Source organism: Marmota marmota, unplaced genomic scaffold (assembly GCF_001458135.2).
Source record: "Marmota marmota marmota unplaced genomic scaffold, marMar, whole genome shotgun sequence".
NCBI lineage: Eukaryota > Metazoa > Chordata > Mammalia > Rodentia > Sciuridae > Marmota > Marmota marmota.
The window spans coordinates 5,885,021-5,912,866 of NW_025999926.1; the positions used below are offsets into that span (position 1 = coordinate 5,885,021).

Here is a 27,846-nt window from a genome sequence, read left to right on the forward strand (position 1 = left end):
GAGACCCTGGAAGCCAGACAGGCTGAGACATGGACTCCAGAGTCAGAAAGTCCAAGTTCCTGTGTCCTGTCCCGGCTTCCTGGGGAAGGTTCCAGGTTTCTCCAAACCACAGGTTGCCCATTTGTCAAGGGGGGAATGAATCCTAACTGCTCTCAATGACAGGGATGTGATGATGAGTTTCAACATGTGTTAGCACCAGGTTAGGCGCGTATGAGCTGCTACGATTACTACAAATAGTGAGACAAGTAAGGAATTTTGCCAAGACGTTTAGTTCTAACTTCTTATTTTACAGAATAAGAAACTCAGCCCAAAGAGATAGGTATAAATTTATTTATTTATTCTTTTTAGCTATACATGACAGTAGAGTGTATATTGACACATATACCTTCATGGGTATAACTTATTCTAGTTAGGATCCCATTCCTGTGGTTGTACCTGGTGTGGAGCTCCATGGGTGGTGAATTCATATACGAATATGGGAAACCAAAGAGATTCAAGCAACGTCCCCAGGGCAATCAGGATTTCAGCAAAGCCTGTCCTGGAATCGTGTGTTCTCTTGCCCAGTCTCTTCTGATGATAGAGAGGCAATGTACTTAGTGCCTACAAGCAGATTTTGGAGTCAGGGTCCTGAGTTCACCCCAACTCTGCCTCTTCCTACTATGTCATCATGCACAAGAGGAAACTGTGTTAATTTTTGGCTTTCTCTGCTGTGAATGTAGCTAAAAGCTTCCTCAATAGGTTGTTATAACGATTACATTGGATGAAAGCCAGGAAGGACAGGTAGGTGCAGGAAACCCCGCGTAGGCACTTGCCAGCCTCATACCACCCTTTCCCTTAAACTTCCTGTTGTTTTCTAAGACACAATCTCAAAATGAAGCTTCACTCAGAAGCAAGGCCACAGGCAAGCACTCAGACCTTTAGTGAAATGGTCAAGATTTTTCTGCACTGGTCGTTGGTGCATGGCAACTGTTATGTTTAGGGGTGAGGTGTCTCCCAATGCTCACCTGTGAGATAATGCAAGAAAATTTAGAGGTGAAGTGATTGGGTTATGAGAGCTTTAACCCAATCAGTGCTGAATGGATAAACTGGTGGTAACTGTTGGCAGGTAAGATGTGGCTGAAGAAGGTGGGTTGCTGGGTGTGCTGTTGGAGCTTATATTTTGTCCTTGTTGAGGGGAATTCGCTTCCTCTGCTTCCTGGTGGCCATGTTCTGAGCTGCTTCCCTCCACCACACCCTTCCGCCATGATGTTCTGCCTCATCTTGGGCCCAGAGCAATGGAACTGGCCATCTATGGACTGAGCCTCTGAAACCATAAGCCCTAAATAAACCTTTCCTCCTCTAAAGTTGCTCTTGTTAGGACTTCTGGTTATGGCAGTGAAAAGCTGACTCAAACAGAAATAGAGAGCCCCATTCACCAAGAACACAAAAAGCGGATTAAACAGCAGCAAGCAGACTTGAAGCATTTGTCTAACTCAACAGGGACAAATTCATAGTCACAGGATGAGCTGCAGAGGAAGGCAGACAAAGTGTAGGGGATGTGACTTTGGAACATTGGGCAAGGCAGGTGGCACACAGGAGAGGTCAGAGAAGTGGCCTGAAATGTGGGGAGGGCCCACAGTACTAGCAGCTGAGCTGCCATGCCTGCCACTCTAAGGGAGAGAGTGTGACAATGATGACATGGAGGAGAGGGAGGCCAAGAGATGCACAGACAGGCCCCAGCCCCTCTCCACAGCCCTGTCTTCCTTGTGATGATAGGGGATGTGTGAGATGCCACCCGGTTCCTCAAAGAGGACAGAGAACTTCTCCCCCAGCTTTTGGGACTGCTGCCGGTGGGCAGCGCTCAGTTGTCAGCCCTCTCTGGGATTGCCTCTGTGAAGAATGCCACCTGTCCCATGTCACAGCCTTTTCCAGGGCAGCCAGGAGCTGATGGCAGGCTAACCTGGGGGTATAGCAGCCTGTCTTCCTCGTCCCCGCTCAGGACAGCTCTGGAATGTCATCACAGCCTCAGAACTCCCACAAGACCATCTGAGGTCTTTATCGCAAAAGCGGAACACCTTTCTTTGTCCCTTACTGCTGCTGCAATAATCAGGGCTAGGAAAATATCCGCAGAGGCAAGAAAATGAAGCTAATTTCTTAGGAGAATAGACCATTGGGGCAATGGGGGGAGCAGGTGGGTAAAGAGGAGGAGTCCTAGAAACAGCATGGTGTGGGTGGTCAGTGTGTCCTCCACAGTGGGGGAAGAGCTTCAAACCCAGGCCACAAGGGACAGTGGAGGGGACTGAAAAGTGAGGTGAAGAAGTCAGATTTACGCCAGGTGCTGTGGCAGAAGGCCTCAACTTCAGTGATTCAGAGGTAGAGACAGGAGGATTGTGAGCTTGAGGCCAGCCTCAGCAACTTAGCCTGGCCCTAAACGACTTGCGAGACCCTGTCTCAAAATAAAAAATAAAAAGAACTGGGGATGTGGCTCAGTGGTTAAGTGCCCCTGGGTCTAAAAAAAATATAGATTCTCAAGGACTATCACAGTAGCCTTCACCTCTGGACAGGCGATCACGCAAGGGCTGCATGAAACTTGTTCTGCTGGGTCTGCTGGCTTCTGCTCTTGACCTTCTACAATACACCCTCATACCATTTAGATCAAGCCATCACTCTCCAGCTTTGAATCCTCCCATGGCTTCTCACGGCACTGGGGATAGAACAGAAGCATCTTGCTGGGCCTGCCAGGCCTCTTGTCCTTGATCTGGCTTTACTTCCTAGGGCTGTTCCCCTGCCCTTCTTCCAGCCACACCGGCCTTCTTGCTGTTCCTTGAATATACCAGCCCCTTCAGGGCCCTTGCACCTGCTGTACCCTTTGCTCCTTGTTCCATATGTTCTTCTGTAATCTCTTCATTTGCTCCATGCTTTGTGCTGTTCAGTGTTGGAACAAAGGTCATTTCTATCTCATTACCCTGTTTTATGGTCTTCATAGCACCTTGGCTCCCCAAAATGATTCTGTACCGTTGTTGATTATGCGATTTTATTTCCTGTCTTCCCCACAAAGAGCACAAACCTCGAGAAGACGGACATGTATTTGTCCTGTAACCATGGTAACCCCAGCCGGGTACTCCAGTCTTGGCATGTAACAAGCAGGTGCCCAACACCTATTTGCTGAGTGAAAGAATGATTGTGCAAGGGCCTACAGCTAATGGGAAACGTGGAGGGCAGAGTTTCAAAGCTGCAGTAGGTGAGCCCTGTGGTCCCCAGAGGTGCACTTAGGGCCGGGCCTGCCCCTCTGCAGGCCCCTCTGCAGGCCCCCGCAGTCCATGGCAATGCTGGACTGTGTTTGGATTCAGACAAGGCAGCATTTGAATCTTGGTTCTGCGCTTCCTGGCTGACCACAGGCCTCAGACAAGCTGTTTGACCTTGAAAAGCCCAGTTTCCTCATCTATAAATACATGTTTGATTAGAAGCCATTCTATCGGGGTGCTGGACTGATTAAATGTTGCCTTTGAAGCCCTTGGTAAGTGTGGGGCACTTAGCAAGTGCTAAGTTGGTGTCCCTTGCACAGTGTGACTGTTTCGTTTCTGTTTCTCAGGAGGTTACAGGTTCTGTTTCTACTATCTGCTTGAGGCTCCGAGGTTGCAGGAGCTGGGGACTCACTTGGGGAAAGGCCATGCTGCCAAAGTCCCTCTCTCATGAGCACCCCTTGGCTTTTATTTCCCCCCGAGACACAAACCGACTGCTCTCCTAGGGGGCAAAGTAAGCAGCAGTACTCTGGGTTCTGGTGGGTGGCGGGGGTGGTGAGCTGCCTTCCAGACTGTTCCTTCCAACTTCCTGTCTCTGACTGAAACCAGAGCTGACCTGGGCTGTGGGGACCAGATGAGGAAGTGGGGGACTGCTGTTCCCTCAGAGGATTTAGAGCTAGTCACAGTTGGCCAACACGATGGAGAGGGCATAACTGCACAGCAGGCAAATATCAGCTGAGGCTGCCCGGTCCCATGTCCCTGAAGCCCCTTTGGATGGCCAGAGAAGTTTCTCCTTTCTGTTCCGATGGCAGCAAGTTAACACCATCCACAGGATGAAGCCCATGTCGTGCCGGGCGCTGTCCTTAAACAGCTGCATCATCTGTGTCACTCTCCCAGCAACCCTGTGATGGCTACAACCATTAGCCCCAATTTACAGGTGAGCAAATGTCTGCTGGGTGAGGTTCAGCCACTGTGAGCAGGTGCAAAGGCCTGAGGTGGGAGGGCGTGTGGCGGCCCAGCCTGGTGGAGTGAAAGAGAGTAAGTCAGAGGCGAGGACAGGGAGAAAAGACCCAGGAGGGGAAGGGAGAAGAAGGCTCTGAGCTAAGGACCTGCTAATGCCATCTCACGTGATTCTCATAGGGCCACCCAGATAGAACACTTGTCCCATGTTGTAGATGAATCAACTGGGCTTACAGAGATTAGGAATCTGGCCTGAGTTCTCAGGCTGGGAGCTGAGAGTCAGACAGGTCTGCCCAACGAATCTTGAGCTCTTCACCTCGTATCAGGCCCGGTGTTGGAAAGGTTGGAACTTACCAAGGACACGTTGGACTAGATGACTTTTATGGTCCTGGCCAATCCAATGTTCCGAGGGACTGAAAGTCTGATGGGAACTCTCTGATAGTCACTGGTGGGCCCAAACATTGGGCAACACATCTCAGGCCTTATTATTTAGGATATGTCTCTCTTCTCTTCTCTTGCTTTTATTTATTTATTTTCTTTTTAATACACTGCATTGTTTTTCCTGAAAAGTTACCCCAGGAGCAAAGGCTAAGTGCTGACAGCATCTACTCTCTGCTGTGGCATCCGCACCCCATCTCCAGCATCAAGGAGATAGTCCCCATCTTCCCTGGTGGCATTGCCACCTTTCCACATCCAGAGCTCCCCCACCTACCACCCCAGTCACCACCCAGGTCCCCACAATGGAACCCCATCATCACTTTGAGATCTCATCTTGCCTGCCCGTCTGTAGCCTGTGGCATGCAGTCACCCCTGTTTGACCAATCACGTGCACTTGGACGCTGCAGGTCACACCTGTTGGCTTTCAGCTGACCCATCTGTGGCAACCTCGTCCACTGGAGGCTGAAAAAGCCATTCTTCAGTGAGATTCAGTTTATCCATGCGTCCATCAGGGTCTTCTCCTCTCCATGGCAGACACCTACATCTGACCATCTCCTGGACATTTCCTGAGTGTCAGTAGGATGCCCAGCAGCCTGTCCTGAATTAGCCCCTTGTTCTCAGTCCTGCTGGCAGCGGACTCCTCTCTGATCCTCCCCATTGCAGTGGAGGGCAACCCTATCCTCCCAGTTTCTCAAACCTCAAACCTTGAATCTCTCCAAACTCCTGTCTCTCGCACATCCTGTCTGTATGTGGACCTTCAAAAACGACCTGCTCCAGCAACTCCTCATCACCCCCATGGGTCACTGTGGCTCGCCACTCTGAATGGCTTCCCAAGAACCTGTCCTCCTTGTCCACTCTCATCCTAAGTCAGCAGCCAGAGTGTGAAAGCTCAGGGCAGATCATGCGACATCCATTAGTCACTCTGCAGAGGTCTCTCCAGCCAGGGTCAAGCCCTGCTGGGCCTCCAGGCTCTACACCTGAGCCTCCCTCTCCTCCCCTCCTGGGCCTTACATCCTCTGCCTCCCTCCGTACATGCTCTAATTCAGCTTCCCCTGCCTGGGCTGCCACAGCTCCAACCTCTCCACTCTCCTCCTTCCCACCCATTTCTCGCTCACATCTTCAGTTCTGTGCACAACCGTCACTTTCTCAGGGAAGTTTTCCTGAGCTCCTCTGCTTCCTGCCCCTCCTTGCCTCCATGGGGACACACACACACACACACACACACACACACTCTCTCTCTCTCTCTCTCTCTATTTCATTTTCTCTATAGCACTGAGGCTTATGTAATGAATGGGTCTATTATTAATTTCTTTAAATCATCTGTTAAAATGTAAGCTTAAGGAGGGCAGGAGTTTTGTGTTTTCAGACTCTGTCTCTGGAGTGGAGGATGGGGTCTGGCATGCAATAGGTACTCAATAACCATAGTTCCATAAATCAGCGTGAGAAACAGCAGTGTTGTGGCCACAAATGGGTCACAAAATTGTTGTCTTCTTTGCGTCTGCAACAATTTTCCCTGCAAAACACACCTACTGGAAACCAAATCCCCTCACCCCCCAGCTTTTCAGTTCTAGGAGTCCTGACAAGAGGAGGCTTCAGATTAAGGATCAAGACCTGGGAGGCCAGACGAGTGAGGGACAGGGGAATGCACTTCTCCTGAGGTAGGTCAGAAGAGTCAGGTGACAGGGTGGGCAGAAGACCACAGCAGGGGACAGGCCACGGTGCTGAAACCAGACCACGGTGGGCTGGAGTGTGGGTGTCTCCGACTGACTGATCAGACGTGACCTTGCTGAACTTCTGTTTTCTATTTTAGGGGGCGGGGCTGAATCACGCCTTCTTCCTTGGTGGGGTTGTCGTGGGACTGTAGGAGATTGTGCATGTCGCCCAGAGTAATGCCCCACAAAGCAGGTGGCGACAGTGGGGGAAGTCGAGGTGGTGACGCGGCGCGGTGCGGTGCGTGGGGGCTGCAAGCGGAAAGGAGGCAGGAAGACCGAGTGGAGGAGGATCCGGACCTTGCAGCAAAGTTCCCGCGGGCGGAGCGCAGCGGGCGGCGGTGGCGCAGCGCCGAGGTGTTCCCGAGGCGGGGCGGGGCGAGGCGGGACCCGGCGCCTAAAGGCTCCCAGGGGACTCGGCCCCGGCCAGCTAACCCGCGAGCCTTGCGGACACGTTGAGGTCAATCTGTGGATCGGCGCGTCCTCCTGCTGCGTGTGGCCGATTGTGCCTGTCACCAGCACCTGCCGCCCGCACCTGTCACCTGCACCTGCCGCCCAGCGAGAGGCAAGCATGGCCGACCGGGCGCCCTTCGACACTGACATCAGCACCGTGACCCGCTTCGTCATGGAGGAGGGCAGGAAGGCTCGCGGCACGGGCGAGATGACCCAGCTGCTCAACTCGCTCTGCACCGCCATCAAAGCCATCTCCTCCGCGGTGCGCAAGGCGGGCATCGCGCATCTGTGAGTTGGGCTTCAGGCCTGGGGCCGCGTCCTGTCTGTCTGTCCGCCTGGGGATCTGCCTGGCAATCCCGCGTGTGGCCCTCGGGACCTCCTGCTGTTCTGCCACTCTGACATCTGAGCATCTCTTTCCCTCTCCAGAAGCTTGCCCCGCTGCACACAGCCCTCCCCTGTCTGTTGGCCTTAGAGGTGGCCACCTGGGGCCTCTTTCCCAGGCGCACCCTGCACCTCTCTCCTCTGGCAGGAGGAAACTGCCTCAGCGCTCAACGTCCTAGTGAAACCCCAGGGACTCAGGAAAGTGCTAGCTCAGGGCTTCCTTCCCTTCTTCTTCTTGGCCTCCTTCATTCCCTTTGGAACGGGGGTCCCAATCCAGTATCTCCTAGACCCCCAAAGTCCTGGCAGGCTGGGAGGAAGCCTGTCTGCCCAGGTCCTAAGAACACAACTATCATTTTCTCTGGGAAGTTTTCCCTGGTGTGCCGCGTGCTCCACTGGCCCACCCCTGTCTAGGGCAATTACCACACTGTCTCGTAAGCAGAAAAAATTCACCCGGTGAGCTTCAAAATCTCTACCCATTTACAATAATGGTGTGTAAGGCCCTTTCTGGGTTAGTGAATAGTTTTAAAAATGTGTATAAGTAGAATGGTTTCGAATGAGCTAGGAAGTGCTTTTCAGACTTCAGTGTGCACAGGAGTCCTTTGTGGATCTTGTTCAGAGGTGGCCCTTCTTGCAGTAGGTCTGGGGTGAGGCCCCGGATTCTGCATTTCCAAGTAGTCCTCCTGTGGTGGGGGTTGCTGATCACCATTATGAGTAGTGAGGAGTCAGGGAACATGGGGACTCAAGGGTACCTCCTTGCAACCCTTTTGTAAGCCACACAACACCCTTTGATTTGTTCTGGTGTGCACAAGTATTTTAAATCTCATTGGTTCTTACTTCCCCTGAAGGATAGCTGGATTTTCAGATTGTCCATACCCCTTCCTGACTTTTCCCACACCTGTGAACACTACAAAATGACACAGGATGCCCACAGCCGACCTGCTATTTTGGAATGCCTCCCTAGATTTGTTACAGCTCCCCAGCAGTGTGACCTGCCTTCTGTTTTCTGGCAAGCTCTGGTCCCACAGAATGGGTTGGTTGAGCTAATTCTTAAGAAAGAAGCAAATGGTCACATTTATTTTCAGAAGTCAAGCAGGGCCAGGCCTTCCTTGTAGGAGAGACAGGGCCAGGTATGTTAAGAAAGGTGAAGACTCTGTTATTATTGTACTTTCAGCCCCTCCTAATAATGTGTTTCTAAGGATTCTTTGCTTTAGCAAACAGATTTAATTTACGACAAGTGTAGGTGGCCTCAAGGCTTTAGCCCTTTTTAAGGACTAGGGTGATTTGTAAGAAATAGCAGTTCCATTTTTTTTTTTATCTTGTTTTAAAAACATGTCAGTACCCTTTACAACCCAAGAGAGACTCAGGAGCACAAGATCTGCTTTGAGGTGTCCTACCTTTTAAGCAACCTCAGATAGCAGTACCTGGGAAAAGGGGTGCTAATTATGACTACATAAGATGTGTATTTCAGACTTGATAGATGTGAACACGAGTTTTTTTTTTAAATCACTGTTGTTATAAACTACTTAGTAAGTTGCACTAATTTATAAAAAAAAAATCAAACCATTCAAAAGAACATATAGGAAAAAGTGAAACTACCCCATATCCATTTCCTGAGGTATCCACTGTTGACAGTTTCCCTAGTATTTTCCAGATACTTCTTTACACTCATACAGATTTATACATGAACACATGTTTACATATTCCCATATGCAAACAGCAAACACAACGGGATCATTCTTAACATATGTGTCCAGTTTGCTCTTTCATTTGACACGATGTGGGAAAATAAGTTTGTGCTCAGGATGACATGTGGTCAGACCGGTAGAAATACGACAAGATCTCCAGCCAGGTTTCCAAATTACATTCATCAGAGGCTTTGATGTGTTAGGTGGGGAGCCAGCAAGCCCTCAAAGAGCTTATTAGTGCTAAAGATTTGCTCTAGAAGGTCATATGCTCAAGGGAGTGGGTGCACGCACGGGCACAGTTTGTGGACTCACTCACGATAACAACCCATTAGGAATCATCAGGAGTGTAAGGTTGGAGCCTGATGGCCACATGCTCTTCCTCTGTGCCAACCTGAGTTTGCCAGTGAAGTCACGTTCATTGCTTCCAGTAAGAGAGTTTTGAACTGAAGGAGGCTCATGGGCTACCTAGTCCAGTTCCCTTCTGTATAGCTGAGGACCCCAAGGCCAGGAAGGTGAGTTGACTTGGCTTGTGGCCCAGGTCTCCAGAACCCCAGTATGGGGATCTTCTTGTATACCATATGCTTTATTTATTTATTTTTAAAGAAACCATTAAAGATTGACTGGGGGTAGCTCCGTGTTAGAGCACTTGCCTAGCATGTACCCTAGCATGGGCCCTGATTTCAGACCCCAGCACCACCAAAAACCAAACCCAGACAAAACAAGTTAAAAAGTGGGGATGGGGTGGTGGCTCAGTGGTAGAGCACCTGCCTGGCCTGTGCGAGGCACTGGGTTCGATTCTCAGCACCGCATGTAAATAAATAAAATAAAGGTCCATTGACAATTAAAAAATAGTTTTTTAAAAAAGTTAAAAAGTTAAAGCTCACCCAATTCTAAATCTCATTCATTCATCCCACCTTTGATGTAAATTAAGAATTACATCCCAAGGAGCCACCGTCCTTTGGCAAGCATGGCCTTGAAGCCTTATCTATCTGTACACTTCTGCTCCTCTCCACCCACCTGAGGGGAGAGCGCATACAGATCTGTGCAGGAGGTGGCCAGCCTTCTGTCCTTCACAGTAGCCTGTAAGAAGAGCTGGTGAATTCATGGCTCAAGTGACAAAGTCACTGTTGTCCCACTTCTTTGTTTGCATTCCTGGGGAGAAAGTGGTCCTCCACAGCCTGAAGCTTTGTGGCTTTGTGGCGTGGATGTTGCTGGTTTCCCTTTGAACATGTTTCCAAGTCACCACCTGAAGAATTCCTGGGCTCCGCTTCATTTAACATACTGCTATTGCACACCCACAAAGGACAAAGCTCCAGAAGAGACGGAGAGATGTAACAGCACAGATCTTACCACCAGAAGAACAAGCCAAGCCAAGAATTTGTTGTAGGACATAGGAGGACTTCTGAGAGATGCTGTCGCAGAGGGGCCAGGACCATGATTCAGGCACGAGGGATTGGGGAGCATCAAGGTGGGCTTCTGTGAGGACAGTAAGGGCAGCCACAGGCTGGATGGCTGTTGAGCAGTTAGACTGGGCGGTCAGGTGAGGAAAGGTCCTGAGTGGGAAAGTGTTTCTGGGAAAACTGCTCATTCAGTTTGACCAGGGCCTGGAGTACAAATGCTGGGGCATTTGTGGTGTGAAATTGGGGGTGTTCTGGAGGAGCATCCAGTGACAAGAGTGGCCTCTTTGGGAGATTATGGAAAGGGAGAGGGCAGGGGTTTTTGAGTTGGGCAGTGGTATTATGGGAGATTAATCTAGGGAGAAGAGGGCTATAAGGATGGTGTTGGCAGATGAGACATTTGGAAAACCAGTGAGAAAGGGAGTTCCTGTAAGAGGCCACGAGAGCTGTGGCATTGGAGGGGCCGGGAGAACGCACATGAAGGTGAGGTCTGAGCATGGACGGATGAGAAGGGCAGGGAGCGGGTATCAAAGAGCTGGTTCTGGCAAATTGAGAGCAGAGTTGCACCATCAAAAACCAAAGCAGCTGGGTGCAGGGGTGCACGTCTGTCATCCCAGCAGCTCAGGAGGCTGAGGCAGGAGGATCACGAGTTCAAAGCCAGCCTCAGCAATGGCGAGCACAAAGCAACTCAGTGAGACCCTGTCTCTGAATAAAATACAAAGTAGGGCTGAGGATGTGGTTCAGTGGCTGAGTGCTCCTGAGTTCAATCCCTGGTGCCCACCTCCCCCAAACAAAACCAAGTAAAACAACAAAACAAAGCCATACAGACGACAAGACCCAACTATATAAAAACACAAGCTCCTCCAAGGCAGAGCTGGTTTTAGAGGCTGGGGAAGGGTGAAAAGATGGTTTTGACATTTTGAAAATATTGAACTTGAGGTATTGGAGAGCTATGCCATTGGAGATGTCCAGCCCACAGTCAGATGTGCCAACTGGGCCAGAAGTGCCTACTAAAGATTTGGCCACTGGATTTTGGCAGAGAAGAAAGGCAGAGAGAACACTGAAGTCTGAAAAGGCAAGAATAGGCAGAGAAGAAAGGAGATCAGGACTGGAGTTAGCACAGCAGGAACTTGGGAGTGCATTTCTCACATTCCTGGCCCTTGATTCCTCTGAGAATATGGGCAGGTGACATAGCATTCCTGAGCCTCAGTTTCCCCACTTGTGAGATGGGGGACAGCTGTGTGTTCAAACTCAGGGAGTTGTGTGAAGGTGAGCTTATAATCAGATACCAATGTTATAACTATTTTCCTAAAGACTATTTTTTTCTGGGGGGGAGGACTGTTCTCTGTATATTGCTTTTCATTTCTTAGCAGCAGGGATACAAGCTAGAGCACCACGTGGGAAAACAAATTTGCAATAGGAAACGTTTTTCTATCATATTTTTGTTGGGTCCATAAATTACATTTGCATGTGGGGTCTTCTTCAGGTGATGAAAGAAAATACTATGAAATTTCATTTTAATTTTGGAATTACAGGCCAGCTTATACATGCTTAAGCTTGCCTTCAGACTTGCAGTGTTTATGACATTAAACTAGTGGAGACATTATCAGATTTGTTTTCTATTTCTTGGCTTATCTTCTGCACATAACCAGAGAGTGAACTATGACTTCCTTTCCATGAAAGTACAGCCAGCCCCACGTTGTCCTGTTTGCCCATTTTCAGCCTCCGTGAACACAAGCAAAGGTTGTTTTGATGACCTTGAAAGCTGCTTGGTCGGCACCTCTTCAACGTATTTCTGAACTAACCCTTGGATGCTCCTGGCTGGGTGAGTGGTTGGTCATTTACCATGGAAGCAATCAATAATAAACCAGTGTTACATTGGACTTTAGTGATAAGGATTAAATAATAAGCCTTGCTTTTTCCTGGATTGGGAATTATGAAGATGAGCTTGGTTCTTTTGCTCACTGTCTATGCTGCTGCTGCTTACGTTGTCCTGTTGACATCAGGAGGAAATGGTCCTCAGTCCGTGCACCAACCAAGGAAGTCCTGCAGAGCTTGTCTCAAGGTGAGGCAGGCCCTGGCTCTGGTCCACATGTCCAGTACTGTCTTCAGAATTGCTGTGAAAGGCAGCTTTCCTTGGTCATCAGAAATCACCTGTGAAACATCACAGATTTCATGGCCCAGAAACAGCACATCCTATTGTAGAAACCATATGCAATAATCAATGCTAACATTTAATCCAAATTTCCAAGGATTTCAAAATACTGAGCAAATTAATCTAGGCTTCAAGAAATTCCCTATTCTATGAATTTCAGTGACTTATAGTACTTTTTCAAGTTTTTTGGTGAGGTTTACAGAGAAAGTAGAAGATGAGATATTAAGGACTGCTTCTCAAATTGAATTTTGGCCCCTAAAGTTCCAGGAAGAGATTTTTTTTTTTTTTGATGTTTGTCTCTAGGAATTTGAAAGGGAAAGGTCATGACACAGAAGCTTGACTCCTGAGGGGACTTTCCCCACTTTAACTAGTTGGGCTATAGTGCCAACTAATTTGAATAAAATGGAAGTGAAATGTCACAAATATCTCAAATGAAATATTATTCTCAGCGAGAGCTTGTACATAAACTTGGCACACTTGTTTTTTTTGTCAATTACTTGTGACAACAGCTCTGCACTGGCTGTCACCCCAGAAGTTGCCTAGAAACTGGTTTGGGGGGTGTCACTCCCATCACTTCCTCAGCAGAGGCCCAGGAGGTCTGAGAGCAATGGTGGGTGCCACTTTAGGGAGGAAGTGCTTCTCTGAGCCAGGGGCATTGCAGGCGTTATCCATCAGGCCTACAAACCTGGCCAGAAGCCATTAGTCGGATGGTTTGGACAACTTGGTGGAGGTCCCATAATCAGGAAGAGGGAAAGGCAGAATCTGAACACAGATTTTTGGGGTGCTGCGTCTTGCCAGGATTCTACCTTGCTTCTCATTGTGGATGTGTTAATGCTGAGGGAACTGGGCATGGCCGTGGAACAGTAGTATTTCTTTCACACTTACCTACACTTTGACCTCTGTCAACTCAGGCACTCCTCTCTAAAAGCACGAAGCAGATGCACCATATTCCATGTTACAGAGGAAGCACCAAAGGTCAGGGGTGCAGAGTGACCTGCATTTAGGGCTGCTAAGCATGTGGCAGAGCTGGGATTTGAACCCCCATTGTCTAGTCCCAGGCTGCACATGGCCTTGACCACCGTGTCCTGCCGTCTCCTGGTGCACTGGCTGGAGGGAAGGGCCACTTGCCTGCCTTTTATCAGGAGGTGTGTTAATCTGCAGTGGTTGTGTCAGAGATGGGGATCTTGGATGGTAGGTTTTGACGATGCCATTAGGTTGAATGGAGTTTGTAACCTTAGATGTCCTTGGATCCCGTATTATTCTCTAAATTAATTCATTCATTCTAGAAGAGTTTATGGAGCACTTACTATGTGTGGGCATTGTTCCAGGTGCTAAGGATACAGGGTGAGCAAAATATTCTCTTTTCCAGGCTCGGGAACTGGAAGGCCTTTCTTCTCCCAGAGGCCCCTTCAAATGTACCATTTCTGGGAGAGAGTTTCTGTCCTCAGAGATCATTCACCTCGTGCCTGGGCTTCAGGTTTAGGCCTCACCAGAAAATAAAACAAACAAATGAAAACAGTGATCTCAGGAGCCCCTATGCCCATCCCCAGGCAGAGAGCTGTGTGTGGGAGAGAACGTCCTCAGACTGGCCCAGCGGGAGTGCCAGAGCCAGAGGCTTGCCCCCTGGCAGCCCCATGCAGGTTGGCCACATCCTCTGCAATCAGGGTTAGGATGACACTTCCAGTGGCAGCCAATCTGTGCCCTCGATCCAGGGGCTCCTGTGAAGAGGGGTTCCTCCCACAGGCCATGAGACCAATGCAGAGAAGTCACTCCTCCCAGCTTGTGGCTTCTCTGGGTCCTCTCTGACTGGGGTGGGAGAAGAGGCCCTCTTGCCCTAACATGCTTGGGGGGGGGGTCATGTGCTGTCACTGATGCTGGTGGCCCATTCCTGGAGATGTCATCAGACTCCTGACATCAGGGAGACACTCCTGGAGCCGGGTGTCCTCAGTGTTGGTCTGGGATTCTTAAGTGGTTGTCCGTCCGCACCTCTTTGGTGGTCCGTGCTGACCACCCACATTCACGAAGAGGTTTCCATTTTCAAGGCAAACACCTGAGAAGTGGATTAACCCCTCCCTGCTGCTTCCAGAAGTTTCCCCCACCCAACAGTTAGTTGTACCTATTAACTTACCACATACATATCAGGAGCAAGAATAGGTCCCTCGTTAATCAGCTCTGCTCTTTCTATTTTCAAAACCCCTTTAATTAAAATTACCCAAAAGATGATGTGTAATTATGTATTCATCTTATAAACTTCAATCAAAATCCAACACAGAGAGTTTCCAAAGTACATCCATCACTACATGCTCAGCGCTGTCCACTGTTCTCTTTTCCAGTCACTTTGATGAGGATACCTGGGAAGCGAGTGTCCTGGGCCTTCTGGAATAATGCAGTTTCAACGCATGCCCCAGATGCTTCAAGCTTTGAAAGCCAGCTGTGAGCCACACGTGCCTGAACAGCTGAATCTTGTGACATTGTGCCCTGGTTCAGGGCCCTGGGTGCTCAGCTGGTTTCCTTGTGCTGTGGTGTGTAGGACATTTAATTCCATGGCCTGCAGAAGTGGTCAGAGGCTCTTGGGCCTTGGCTGCTCCCCGATTCTCTTGCTTGCTTCTCACTGCACCTTGCGGGAGGCCACACGTAGTTTTTCTTCTTCCATCTCTCAAGTTCTGACATTTCTGCTTAAAGGCCCAAGGAAGAGAAGCTCGCGATGTGGTCTCTCCCTGCCGTAATAACTCCTATCTAAGACAAACTCCTTTGGCCGATGCCACTGTGAAGCGGGATCAACTGCTACAGACCCCTTTTCTGGGTGGGGGTTGGAGAGGTGGCTGATCCCAGGGGTGCACAGTGTGCTGAGGTCCACCTGCTCCTTCACTGTTACAGCTTCTTTCTCTTTCTCCACCAGTTGTTAAGGCACAGCTGGCCCCAGGGAAAGCTCGTTTGGTCAGGGTTCCCCAGATCCCTGCAGCCCCATTTGCTGCCTCATTCTGGCCCCAAAGAACTGACCTGAAAGAGACCCAGGTGGTGTGAAGAGGGCTTCCTCTCATCTGGGGTTCACGGCTGGCATGGAAACTCCTTCCAAACCAAGACTGGCTCTTGGCCTCTTGAGTCTGCCTAGAATTTCCATTTGAGGTACATAGCTGCTTTGTCCGTAAAGCCCTGGCTCAGTGGGTCAGGCAGAGCCCTGGAGGTTGTCGCTAGGTGTGAGCCTAGGCCGTACCTGCTGTTGACTCTGTAGGCAACTCCTCTGGCTCTGTCCATGTGGTCATCAGGATGTGGAGAGGAGGCCCTTGCACATCTATCCTTCAGGACCCTTGAGGAATGATGACTGATCAACCTGCACAATTTGATTATTTCTAAGGGGATAAACTCCATGTGCCCTTCAGTTTAGGAGTTCCTGGAAGATATTTCTAAGGGCTTTCCCTCTTTGCTAAGTCACAAAAGCCTCACCTACTTTAGCTTTCTATTGACGAGGACGAGCATTGCCTTGGAGACTTCTTACAGCCCCTTTGAGGGTCCCGCTGAGATGTAGCGGGGGGGGGGGGGCAAGCTGGGGTGAGCATTCATCCAACCACAGCTGCCATAATGGCTGTGGCTCCCTGATCAGATGAATGGAGCTCAGTGAGGGGAACCAGAAACTCAGCTCACCGTCGCCCTCAAATGCTGAGATGTGAGTCACAGAGGGTCCAAAAATCGTGACACAAACCCAGACGTCATTCCTACCCACATGGCAGCATTTTTGGTTGGCAGCCTAGCAATTCACCCTCCTGAGCCCTGTTCCTGCCTTCATGTCACTTTCCTGGGCCTTTTCAGAGGGTTTCTTAATGCCAGGGCTCACTGTGAAGGTCCCTCCAGCCACACGTCCTAGGAAAGTCACACAGTGAATGACTTTTGAGCTTGAGGGGCTCAGACTAATCTATCTCCAGAAAGCTCTCTCCTGTGTCTTTCCCTGGGCTACAGAAGGTCATGCTCAGTGTTGGGGAAGGTGACATGAGCCAGGTTTGCTCACTGCTGCTCCAAGATCCTGAGAGGGCTCCTAGCCACAGAGAGAGGCCACGGAGGGACCAACACACAAAAGCCGAGGGTCCCAGAGGGTGGCCAACCTGTCCACGATGGCAGTCGTGTGAGTCACAAAAGATACCAGACACCAGCAACTTACGGGACCCTCACCACAGGCTTCATGGAAGTGGCTCTTCACCAAACCCGGCCAACAACCAGCTGCCTCTTCAGGTCCCCTGCCTTTAGGGTGGCCCCGGCACCACTGGGTGGTAAAGTGCTAATGGGGCCAATGTGAGAGGCCGGTTCTTCCAGCTTTCTTCAGAACTCTTTCCCCCAGTAAGTGTCTCTGTTCTGTTCTCACGGAGAGAGCTTTCTGGAGATAGATTAGTTTGAGCCCCTCAAGCTCAAAAGTCATTCACTGTGTAACTTTCCTAGGACGCGTGGCTGGAGGGCCGTCCCAGTGAGCCCTGGCATCAAGAAACCCTCTGAAAGAGCACAGCAAAGTGACCTGCGGAGCTGAGGTCTGGACCACGTCTCTGCCCTCAGGCCCATGTGCTCGTAGGTCAGCACTGTCTGCCCTTCTGAATCAACAGTGACTTTAGGGTGGAAATCCAGGCTGGCCAGGGGGTGGGGGTTGTCACTAGTGGGGCCAGCGAGGGGGGAGGTGTTTGGGTTGGTGGCTCTGGCACAGCCCCTCTGGTCCACCCAGACTTGGGCTCTCTTCCACCACTGTTGGCTTCACAATCGAGTTCAGAAAGAAATAATGTGGAAAGAAAAACAGCCCAGAGACACGCAGCAAGAACCCTTGGTCTTTTGCTCCTGACACAGAGCGACAGGTGAAAAGAAAGGAGAGGAGGCCAGTAGGGGCCAGGGTGGACGCCGCTTCCAGGCTGGAAAGATGCCGAAAGTGGAGGACACTGATAAGGGGATTGATGAGACCACTGGGGTAACCCCCTGGAGACAGTCACCCAGGCTGGGCATTTGGGTTTGGATGGTTTTCAGGGTGGACTTCATTTTGCCAAGCCAGATACAAGCAAGTTATCTTTTGGGAAAATGTGTCTTCAGGAGAGGAAGCAGTCGCAGTCACAGGAGTATGACAATTGTTCCTGATCCCGCCAAGGTTGCAGTTGGACCCTGACCTCCATGTGCAGCTGGGCATCTTCAATGCTGCTTCTCTTCCTCTTTTTCTTTGTCTTTGCTCACCCAGGCTCCTGTCTCTTCTCTGCCTCCTTCTGGGTTCAATCTCAGGCCATGACAACCTGCGTCTTCTCTCATGCTAACAAGCCAGCTGCACTTGGGACAAGCCCCTTGGATTCTGGGAAGTCTACAATTACTGACTTGCAGGTAGTTTAAAAATAAAGCAAAAGCTCTGGGCTCCCTTATCCCCTAGGACGCCTTCTGGGGCCACAGGGGCCACCAAGGGTACCCAGGCTGCAAGCCAGAGGGAATGACCCTCCTCTGCTCTAGCTGGGTGGTCTGGAGAGACCCACACTTGCCTCAGAATCTGTTTGGTGGTGTAAAAAATGAGGCGGTGAAACCAGTCGATGTCCACTGTCTTCCAGGACCTTATTTGTTGTGCAGCTGTAGAACCTCTTGGTCAGCAGACACCTTGGGTCGCTCTGAGCCAAGCTTCCTGCTTGCTGTGTCTCTCTGCTGATTCCTTTAACCTGTGCAGGTGGGGATAAAAATGAGTTCTTGGATAAAACAAAAGTACAAAAATCTCCAGGCTTTTCTGTTATAATACATAGATATACATAGAGTAATAAATGGATGCACCTCTATATTATTAAAATTAGCATTTCATGGGGGAGTAGAATCAGGAAAAAATGTTTTAAAAGGCTCCTTATGGGCAACACGATGTGAGTAAAGAAAAGATGGAAGCATGTGGATCTGACCACAAAGGTGTGCAGGGTGGGTGACAGGGAGTTGGCCTTGAGAGTGACGGTCATTGGAGTCAATCCGGGGCACTCATCTGTCCTGGATTGGCTCTTCCACACCGTGTATCTATCTTCTTTTCTTTCTTCTAAATCTTGCTAAATGCTCCCTTTCAGTGGGTGTGTGGCTACATCTGCGGATTCTGGTGGCTGTGGTTTATTTTTTGTGGCTTTCTTCCCTCTAGCTATGGCATCGCTGGCTCTACCAATGTGACAGGTGACCAAGTTAAGAAGCTGGATGTCCTCTCCAATGACCTGGTTATGAACGTGCTAAAGTCGTCCTTTTCCACCTGTGTTCTTGTGTCCGAAGAAGACAAACACGCCATCATCGTAGAGCAGGAGAAAAGGGTGGGTCTGGAACCTCCTGCTCAGGGATGGAATGAAGCCATTTTTCTTCTGAGCTGCACAAATGACAACCTGTTTATTCAGACTGGACTCCCAGGAACCACTCTAGCTCCTTCCTGTCCTCTTTTCACCCATTCCACCTTACTGCCAATCTCAGGCCCACCCTCCCTGACCCATGTGCACTCGTCCTGTGATCACGTGGGTTCTTCTCTCCCATGGACTTGACCTTGGTTCTCACTTCCCGAGGGCAGGTTCAAGCTCTTCCAAGTCTGGCTTCTGTTCACTGCCTCTTCTGGGAATCTCCCTTCATCCAGTCCCCAGCCTTCTCTCCTGACCCTCCTGCCAACGCAACCCCCTCCAAATTTCCCTCACTGATCTGTGCGTTGGAAGCATGGGATGCCTACTGGTCAAGGGAGGGAACAAATCATATTCTCTGTATCCCAGCATCTGTCCCGAGGCCTGCCACATAGCAGGGGGTCAGCGCCAAATGACTGTTGGAAAAGATTGTGGAATGAAAGAGTAAATCCAGCTTTTATAACACAATAGTGATTATGATGAAAAAGACCATGGGGACAAGAAGTACAGTTGTATGGACTTATTACCTTGCCCCCCAAGCCCCCAGACGACTGGGGACATGGAGCAGAACTAAAAAAGGAAATCAGAAGATAAAGAGACTGCCTGTCTCCATTTTATTAAGAGGGTCGAGGACACGTCTTATTAACTGGCTTTCCATCATTCCTAAAACAGCACTTACATGTCAGAGTCACAGTTGGTGTTTTTCTCTGATGGACTTTGGCAGTTTGGGGCATATGGATTTAATTCATTTTTGAACCTTCTCCATCAGTCACCCCAAGCTTCTCTGGCTGCCACAGGGGACACATTTCCATTTCCCAGTTTCTCCCATTAGCAGGAGGTGATTTGTGAAGAGCAAGAGGCCAGGAAATTATCTTAATCCAGTGCAGGACATTTAAAAACCACATTTAAGGAGGCTAAATTGAAGAATGAAAATTCCCACTGATGTGCTGATAAACTGGCTCTCTCTCTCAAAAAAAAAAAATCTGATTTGTAATATTTACCAGTCAATGATATAAATACATTAATCATAGACTCACTTTAAGCTACCACCATAACATCATTGAAAGCAGAATTAGATGTGCACAGTTAGCTCTTGAGAGCCCATACCAGTCAGCTCCCATTCAAGGAATGAATCTTTGATAGTCCCACTACAACAGAGGGTCATCTCCCTTGGGAGTTACACTAGGGATATTGTTGACAACCGCAACCTCACATGGCATTTTGAGATCTGCATGGGAAGTTTCTTATAGGTCTGAATGCTAGGAAGGTCTTTGTTTCAACTAAAAAATTGTGTTTTTTTTTTCCCCCTACAAATAAGGAGAAGTTATTTCTAATCTTGCTTCTCTTTTTCTGTGGCTGCCAGGACTCTCAAACCAAAATCATAATTAAACTCTATCCATGATGTAGGAAATTATGACTTCTTTATCTGTAGTCTATCGCCTCCATGTGTACTTCCTATTCTAAATGGTCTCTTCTCTGCTTAATCATCTTTCGAATTCTCTCTTTCTCCTCTCATGTCTTCCCCGACAGAGTAAAAATAAATGACTCTCATTTCTTAAGCTTGCTCTACAGGCCCATTTTGACTGCTTGGTGTAAATTCCCAATTTTGTTACAATATTTAAAAAAGTATGTCTTTTTATTTATTATTATTATTATTATTTATCATTATTATTTTTAATTGTTTATCTTTTTTCTCTGCTCAGGGTAAATATGTGGTCTGTTTTGATCCCCTTGATGGCTCTTCAAACATTGACTGCCTCGTATCCATTGGAACCATTTTTGGCATCTACAGAAAGGTAAAATGGGATCTATTCAGCCCCTGGTTTTAGATTAAAAAAAAAAAAAGTTAAGGTGGAGAATCTGATCCTGTTTCACTAGGGGAAGCATCTAGAACTTATAGGATGAAACTCTGAGGCCTGAGTTGATTAGCAAGTCACCTTCTAGCTTTTCAACATTAATTAGATAATAAAAATCCATGAAGTTGTTTTCTAAAAAATATAATAGTAAAATGTGAGTAGGAGCAGAAAGATATTTCATTCTTTTAGCTATATCTTTCTCTTATGTTAGAAAATTACATTAAAAAAAAGTTTCATGATGATACTGTGTGAATTGAGAGTCTGACAGCGACTGAGATTATCTATGTAAAAATTGTCCTTTAAGTCCTGTAAATCACTGCTGAAATTAAATGGCCTATGACCAAAGAATAACCATTTTACAGTTTTTAAAGGATTGAAAAAAATCTAAAGAAGATCGTTTCATTGGTCCATGAAATTCACATGATATTTACTTTTCACCATTCACAGGGTTTTATTGGCACAGGCACATTTATTTACATATTGTCTTTGGCTGACTTTTGGGCATACTGAGAGGGGCAGTGGCAGTGATAGAGGCTGGGTGACCTGTAGAGCCTGAACTATTTCCTCTGTCTGTAGAAAGGGCTTGTGCCCCCTGCTGTGGGTCCTGGAGGACACACTGTGCAGTACAGGACGGGTCCCTCCCTGAGTCTTGGAACTGCCTGACCTGGGCAGTCACTCCACCTCCAAGAGCCTCTCTCCTCTCTCCTTTTTCTTTAGAGTCTGTGTGTGTATGAGAGAGAGAGAGAGAGAGAGAGAGAGAGAGAGAGAGAAGGAGAGAGAGAGAGAGAGGAGAAGGGGGGAAGAGAGCATGCTCAAGTATAGAGAAAATGAAACACAGGGAGAGTGTCTGTGTGGCCACCATAAGACAGCATAAAATGGGCCACAAGCCCTCTTGGCTTCAGATCTTATTTATTTTATTTTTCAGTTTTGCAGTGTGGGGGGCAGAACTCAGGGCTAATTGCATGCTAGGCAAGTGCTCTGCCGCTGAGCTGTGCCCCCGCCCAGCTCTTATCTATTTAGAAATAGGACAGATCACAGGTGACAGCTGTCTCATCCCGTTTCTTCATCTCTGTGGATGAAGTGGTTCATTCCACTGAGCCATATTTTAGGTGATGAAGGCTGGAGTTTAGTTATGAGACCCAGAGTCCCCTCTGCTTCTCAAAGTGACTCATTGTCCACTGTTGCCCAAGGCTTCCCTTTCCGTCCACGTGGAAGGTAGCAGCACCGTGGGACAGTCGTCATGGGTCACTGGATGAGTTTTCCTTTGCCCTGGGTGACAGCCAGATGCACTTTAGTATCAGTGTGCATAACAGGAGGTTCCGACCCTCCTCCCACAAGGCAAAGGCGGTGCTTTCTCTCTGGTCCCATTCATGCCCTGAAACACACCATTCCTGCCCTGGACACAGAGAGATGAGATTTTCCCTGCGGGGCACCAGGTCTGCACCATAGCCGGAGAGGTTTGCTGCAGCTCTTCCACATGCAGAAGACCTGTTGTTGGTGATGTGTCTGAGAATTCAGGGAGACCTATCCTGCTTTCTGCAGAGGTGGCTCTTGCTGGGGACTCAGCTTCTTGGTGCACATGCTCAGTGGAGAGCACCCGTAGCTGAGATCAGGCCTTGTCCACGTGATGACTGGAAAGAGGCTCAAAAGGACCTCAACAGCATGTGGCCCAAGGTTCTAGCTGTTCCTGCTGCAGCTCACCCTGCTTCTGGCTGGAGACATGTGCACAGGACAGATTCTCTCAAGGCGTCAGGCCACACCACGGCTAGAACGTCTGTCTCGTGATTGCTCATTTGGCTTTTTGGAGCATCACATGAGATTTTTTACGTGTTTGGAAACAGCTTTCCTACCCGCCTTTGTTTTCTTCTTTGAGTTAAACACCTTTCATCTTTCTATCGGAGGCGATTTTCGATCTCCCTCTAGCCTGCACCCGCTCCTGGACACACAAATTGGCAACACACCTTGAAACTATTCAGTCCCCAAAACTAAAAGCAGAGCTTCAAAAAGAGGCTTTAATGGTTTTCACTATGAGGAAAGACCTTTGCGACTTGACAGTCCCTACCCCACCCATTTCTGCCTTTCTCCTTCGCCACCTCAGGCATCTTCCCTGTGCTCTTTATTTATTTATTTTTGGTATCAGGGATGGAACCCAAGGGCACTTAACCACTGAGCCACATTCCCCAGCCCTTTTTTTGTATTTTATTTAGAAACAGGGAATCGCTTAGGGCTTCGCTAAATTGCTGAGGGTGGCTTTGAACTCGTGATCCTCCCGCCTCAGCCTCCGGAACCGCTGGGATTCCCCTGTACTCTTTATGGGAGATAACACCTACAGCAGATGGAACCTTGGGTAGACAATGGTAGGGACTAAAACTTTATAATTTTTCCAAGTACTTTGTGCCCATTACCCTCTTCCCCAGGCATCTGCCAGGGGATAGACTACACACCCTGGGAAGAAAGACGTGCGGTTGCTTGGGTTTGGAGGAGCAAATTCATGCTCTGGGAAGGGTGATGGGTTAGAAGAGAATTCCTCCCAATCTAGGATTCCATGTGTTTATTTTCTCTTTCTTTTGGGTATGTGGGTGTCATAGACAAGTGTTTGTGTTCCTTAGTCCATGCAAGGAAGGCCCCATGGGAGAGTGTTTGGTGACAGTTTTTTGGGGAATTGGTTGTTTACGTTTGCATCTTTGCTGCAGGAAGGCATGGGGGGTTCTGGGCCAGGTGACCCTCCAGAGGACTCAACCTGAATGGAAGGAGAGGATAGTTAGAGGCCCGGGTCCTTCCACTGTGTCACTGGATTCAAGGGAAGCAGTTATTTGTTAACCTCTGACCTCAGGCAGGTGGTCCATATTGACAAAACCATTAATCTCTTTTTTTCAAGGTGGGACATTGGCAACACTTGCCATTTAGGGAAAACAACTCAAATTTTGGATCCTGGGTTGAGTCTGCACTATCTGGTGAATACAAACCAAATTAAATCAAGTAACTGGACCCGTTAACCAACCAACAACCCAGGTGAAAACTATGGGCAGAACTGATGGAGAGGATTGTTTTCATTTTTTCCTTTTACATGAATAGTTGGTTCAAGAGTCACCTAAGGCATGTAATAAAATGCAGATCCCAGGACCCAGCCTAGACAGGTTGGCCTGGTAAGTCTGGACTATAGCCACAGAGAACGCGTTTTTCTTAAGTATCTCAGGTGATTCTGATGCAGATGGTCCATGGGCCACACATTAAAAAGCTCTAGGAAGGAATGACCTGGACTCTGTCTGCTGGGAACCTTGCTCTTCAGCTCCTTGGTAGAGACACTCTCAGCTTCTGGAATCTCCAGCTGCTGAAGGAGTAAAGGAAATTGGAGGAAATTGGCCATTTAAATTTTTTTTTTTTAAAAAGTTCAGGCAGAGAGCATCAAACTTAGTTTGTTTAGGGCTATTTTGAGGACTGAACATGATTATCAATAAGAAATCACGATTAGGAGCCACCTTTTAAGTCATTCCCTTTCTTCTTATTAGATAAACTGGGTCACATGACTCAGTGCTTTGAATGAAAAAAAATAGAGTCTATGTCACATTCTAAGTGTAGGTATTGTTGGTTAATTTGTGTGTGTGTGTGTGTGTGTGTGTGTGTGCGCGCGCGCGCGCGAGCACATATGCATGTGGGCTGTACTGGTTCCTGATGTAAAATGTGTTACTTTTTTCTTTCAAAACTGACCACAATACTATGGGATATCATGTGATGCCTGCTACATGCACTCATTGTGTAATGTTCAAAGCAGGGCAAGGGTGTCTTTCTCCTCATTTGACATTTATTTGTGGTGAGAACATTCACAATCCTTTCTGCTGGCTTTTCTGGAATACACAGTCCATTATCATGATCTGTAGTCACCCTACCATGCAGGAGAACAGGGGGCTTGCCTCTCCTGTCTAACTGGGACGGTATCACTGCCTAACCTGTCTTGCTCTCCTTTCCCCTCCTCTCCAGCCTCTGGTAACCACCACCCACTCTCAACCTCTATGAGATCAGCTTTACAATGTGTTTCTTACTGTGGGTCATGGTCAAAGGCTGGGCAGCACCTGCCTTCCCTGCAGTGACTCTGGGGAGGTTTTGCAAATTCTGGGTATTTCTTGGACACGAGATGATATGACCACACAGCCTGTGCTGTGACTGGCAAGAGCTCTTGAAATTGATTTCCTCCCAGACTCACTGCCCTGCAGCCTGGTGTTAATTGGTTTAAATAAAGATGGAGTAGGCAGGTGAAAGACATTGATGCCCATAATCAGATTAAATTAGAGGGAGCTGGCAAGAAGCATGCTGTTTTTTGGAAGTGATAATGGAGAGATGAAGGATTATCAAATTAGAAGAATGGGAGGAGGCCCCTGATTGGAAAGAAGCATCCAGATGCAGGAAATTCAGGGTCTGGTGGGAAGGCTGCCGTGGTAATGTAATAAGGATGTGACTGATGTGGAGGAAGGTCCCTCTGGGAAGATGCCTGCTTCATTAGGAGAACACCTGGACAATGCATCCTGCTAATGGTTGATCCAGAGAAAAGATCCATAAAACCAAACAAAAACATGTTTTTTTTTTTTTTTTCCCCTCTAGCAATCCACGGGTGAGCCTTCCGAGAAGGATGCTCTGCAGCCAGGCCGGAACCTGGTGGCAGCTGGCTACGCGCTCTATGGCAGTGCCACCATGTTGGTCTTGGCCACCGAGAGTGGGGTCAACTGCTTCATGCTGGACCCGGTGAGAGGGCGCGGGGGAGGCTGGGTGCTGGGTAGTGGCTTCGAGTTGGTGTACACTGTGTGTGGGCCAGAGGGATGGAAAGGATAGGGTCGGGTGGGAAGGGGAAGGAGATGAACACGGGAACATTATGGAGGTGCGAAATGGTGTCTGTCCAGAGCACAAGCGGGGTCTTTGTTGCAGGATGAAGTCTTTCAAATGGCCACTACTCCATTATTCCAATGACTCAAAAGCCTGCCGTGCCCAGGAAGGTCAGATAAATCAGCGAAGTGTGCTGGGGAGGGCGGGTAAGGGGCAGTGGTAGGGACTGGGGTGGACTGGAGAGGTCCAGCAGCAATTGTAACTACTTGGGAACAGAGACCCGGGTCTTGCCAAATTGTACAATTTTTCAAGGAACACTGGATTTTGAAAAAGTGTCATGTTTCTAGATGTGTAAACACTGCACCAGCCAACCCAAACACGAGGGTGGACAGGTGGGACCTGTGGAGGGTCTGTGGGCCACCCACCGTATCCACTGCTAGTATTTCTACCTCATTCACCGAGAGGGGAATTCATGAGGGGAAGCGGTACCCCACAGTGTCATGTAACAGTGGGGTACCCCTTCTTCAAAATAGCTTCTTTGAAAATAGCCATCAGGGAGGATTGCAAGTTCAGGGCCACCCCAGGCAACTTAGTGAGATGCTGTCTCAAAATAAAAAATAAAAATGGCTGGGGGTGTAGCTCAGTGGTAAACTGCTTGCCTAGCAGGTGTGAGGCTTCAGGTTTGATCCCCCGTCCTGTGAAAAGGGGGGGAGGGAAACAGCAGTTCCCAAATGGAGTTGGTTTTGTATGTGTGTGTGTGTGTGTGTGTGTGTGTGTACCAAATCTCAGTTCACCCTTGCAGTTTTGATAAGACTTTGATGAACTCAAGGAAATGAAAATAAATGAAGGGAATGAAGATAACCCCTTCGTCTACCACATAAAGAAAAGTTACATTATAGAGAGGCCAGGGTGCGGCTCTGAAAAATGTTCACTCATAGCTTTAATTTATGGACAGTTGCTTCTACGTTCCATAAATTTGCCCATCATTTATTCAGTCAAGTAGATGATACTTTTAACAGGACTGGTAAAATTAGGGAAAGGAATCTCTTTGAGTATTTGGTGCCACCAAGCCCACCACTGAACCCTGCACTCACAGGACTGCTCGTCCATGCATTGACACATTCACTATGCACTTGGTCCAGGGTGCCGGGGGGGGGGGGAATTGGATTTATAAGTTTCTTTTAATTTTAGAAATGTCTTCCTATGACATTTAGTGTGTTTTGTGCTGACACACTAAAAACAAGGTATGAAGTACAAACTGGAATCCTCTGTGGGTCCGGTTGCTGACAGGGAGGCCGGTGGGGTAGTGTCTGGGTGTGTGTGGCAGGTGGTATTAACCAGAACAGGGCCATCTTTGATCCATGCACTTTTAACAGAACTGGACTTTCACCTCCTTGGAAGCATGGCACTTAATAAATAAACAAGGGCAGGGCAATGGCACCAGTTAACAAATGAGATGACGTCAGGGGGAATTTGTGGCGGAACCAGAGCAGAGTTCAGTCCGTGTCCAGGACCCAGCTCTCGTCTCGCCTGGCCAGCATCCACGGCTTCCCCACGTGGCTTTCTGGTGCTCTCTCTGTTACCTTTGAGTCATGGACATGTAGGGAAAACAAATCTCTTCTTGCTTCCTGATTGCAGATGGGGTCTCCAGGAGTAGGCTTCCGTGTATTTGATGGTCTTTTCCCTCCTTAGGTCTAAAGGTTTGCAGGAACAGGGTGGGTTGTTGTGAGAGTGTACTGCTGGCTGCCACCTGCGTCCTGATTTGTACTCTTCCTCTCACTGTTGCCTGAGGAGGGCAAGCTGTCCACCGGGGAGATGCTGAGTACTTCTTCCTCTTTGTTTTGACTTGCTGCAAGGACAGGCTGAGGGTTTCTGCTAAAACCACTGCATTCCTAGCAGGCTTTGACTTTTGAGGAGCTTTTGTGTCTCTGGTCTCCATTCCTGGGAGTTTCCCCCTCCTTGGCACCCTGGTTCCTCAGCCTAGATCTAGGACAGGGTGACTGAGCTCTGCACGCAGCACCTATTGCCTGTTGTGCTTCCTTTTCTAGATGCTTTTTTAAAAAAAAGATATTTATTTACTTATTCTGCTTTATTGATTATAAAATAATGTTCCTATATATTTATGGTCAAAAATTTTGGAAGTGGAAAAATCAAAAATCAAAAAAAAAAAAAAAGTAAAAAGGAAGAGTCATCCGCAGTGATATTTTCAATGACCACTGTGAATTCTCCCTCCCTTCCTTCTAGTTTTAACAGGAACCAATCTTTGTTATGGGAATAAATGGCTGGCCTCGCTTCTTAACTCACCTCAATAGAGCACCTGCCCTCCAAGTGGGCAGAGCCCCGCCCCCCCCTTCCCCGGGTCATCTTCTCCCACATAGGCGTCCATAACAATCCTTATTCAGAGCAGCAGGAATTATGGGCACTCCCCC

General features: G+C 48.5%; 1 protein-coding gene and 1 long non-coding RNA gene across 3 annotated transcripts in view; both read left to right on the forward strand.

The window, feature by feature from the left end:
* The first annotated feature begins 6,615 nt into the window (after positions 1 to 6,615).
* Positions 6,616 to 27,846, forward strand: part of Fbp1 (fructose-bisphosphatase 1) — a 25,991-nt gene continuing 4,760 nt past the window's right edge. The window contains exons 1-4 of one of the 2 annotated variants that reach the window (XM_015503976.2): positions 6,616 to 7,069; positions 18,512 to 18,674; positions 20,450 to 20,542; positions 25,199 to 25,339. In XM_015503976.2, coding sequence (XP_015359462.1) covers positions 6,900 to 7,069; positions 18,512 to 18,674; positions 20,450 to 20,542; positions 25,199 to 25,339 — 567 coding nt within the window. In that variant the 5' untranslated portion in view covers positions 6,616 to 6,899. Of the gene's footprint in view, positions 7,070 to 12,040; positions 12,070 to 18,511; positions 18,675 to 20,449; positions 20,543 to 25,198; positions 25,340 to 27,846 lie in introns of those variants that run through there. The other variant, XM_048800344.1, reaches the window with a different exon arrangement.
* LOC125615880 lies at positions 20,549 to 23,982 on the forward strand. The gene is made up of 2 exons (XR_007346479.1): positions 20,549 to 22,959; positions 23,481 to 23,982. It is a non-coding gene; the product is annotated as an uncharacterized LOC125615880 (long non-coding RNA).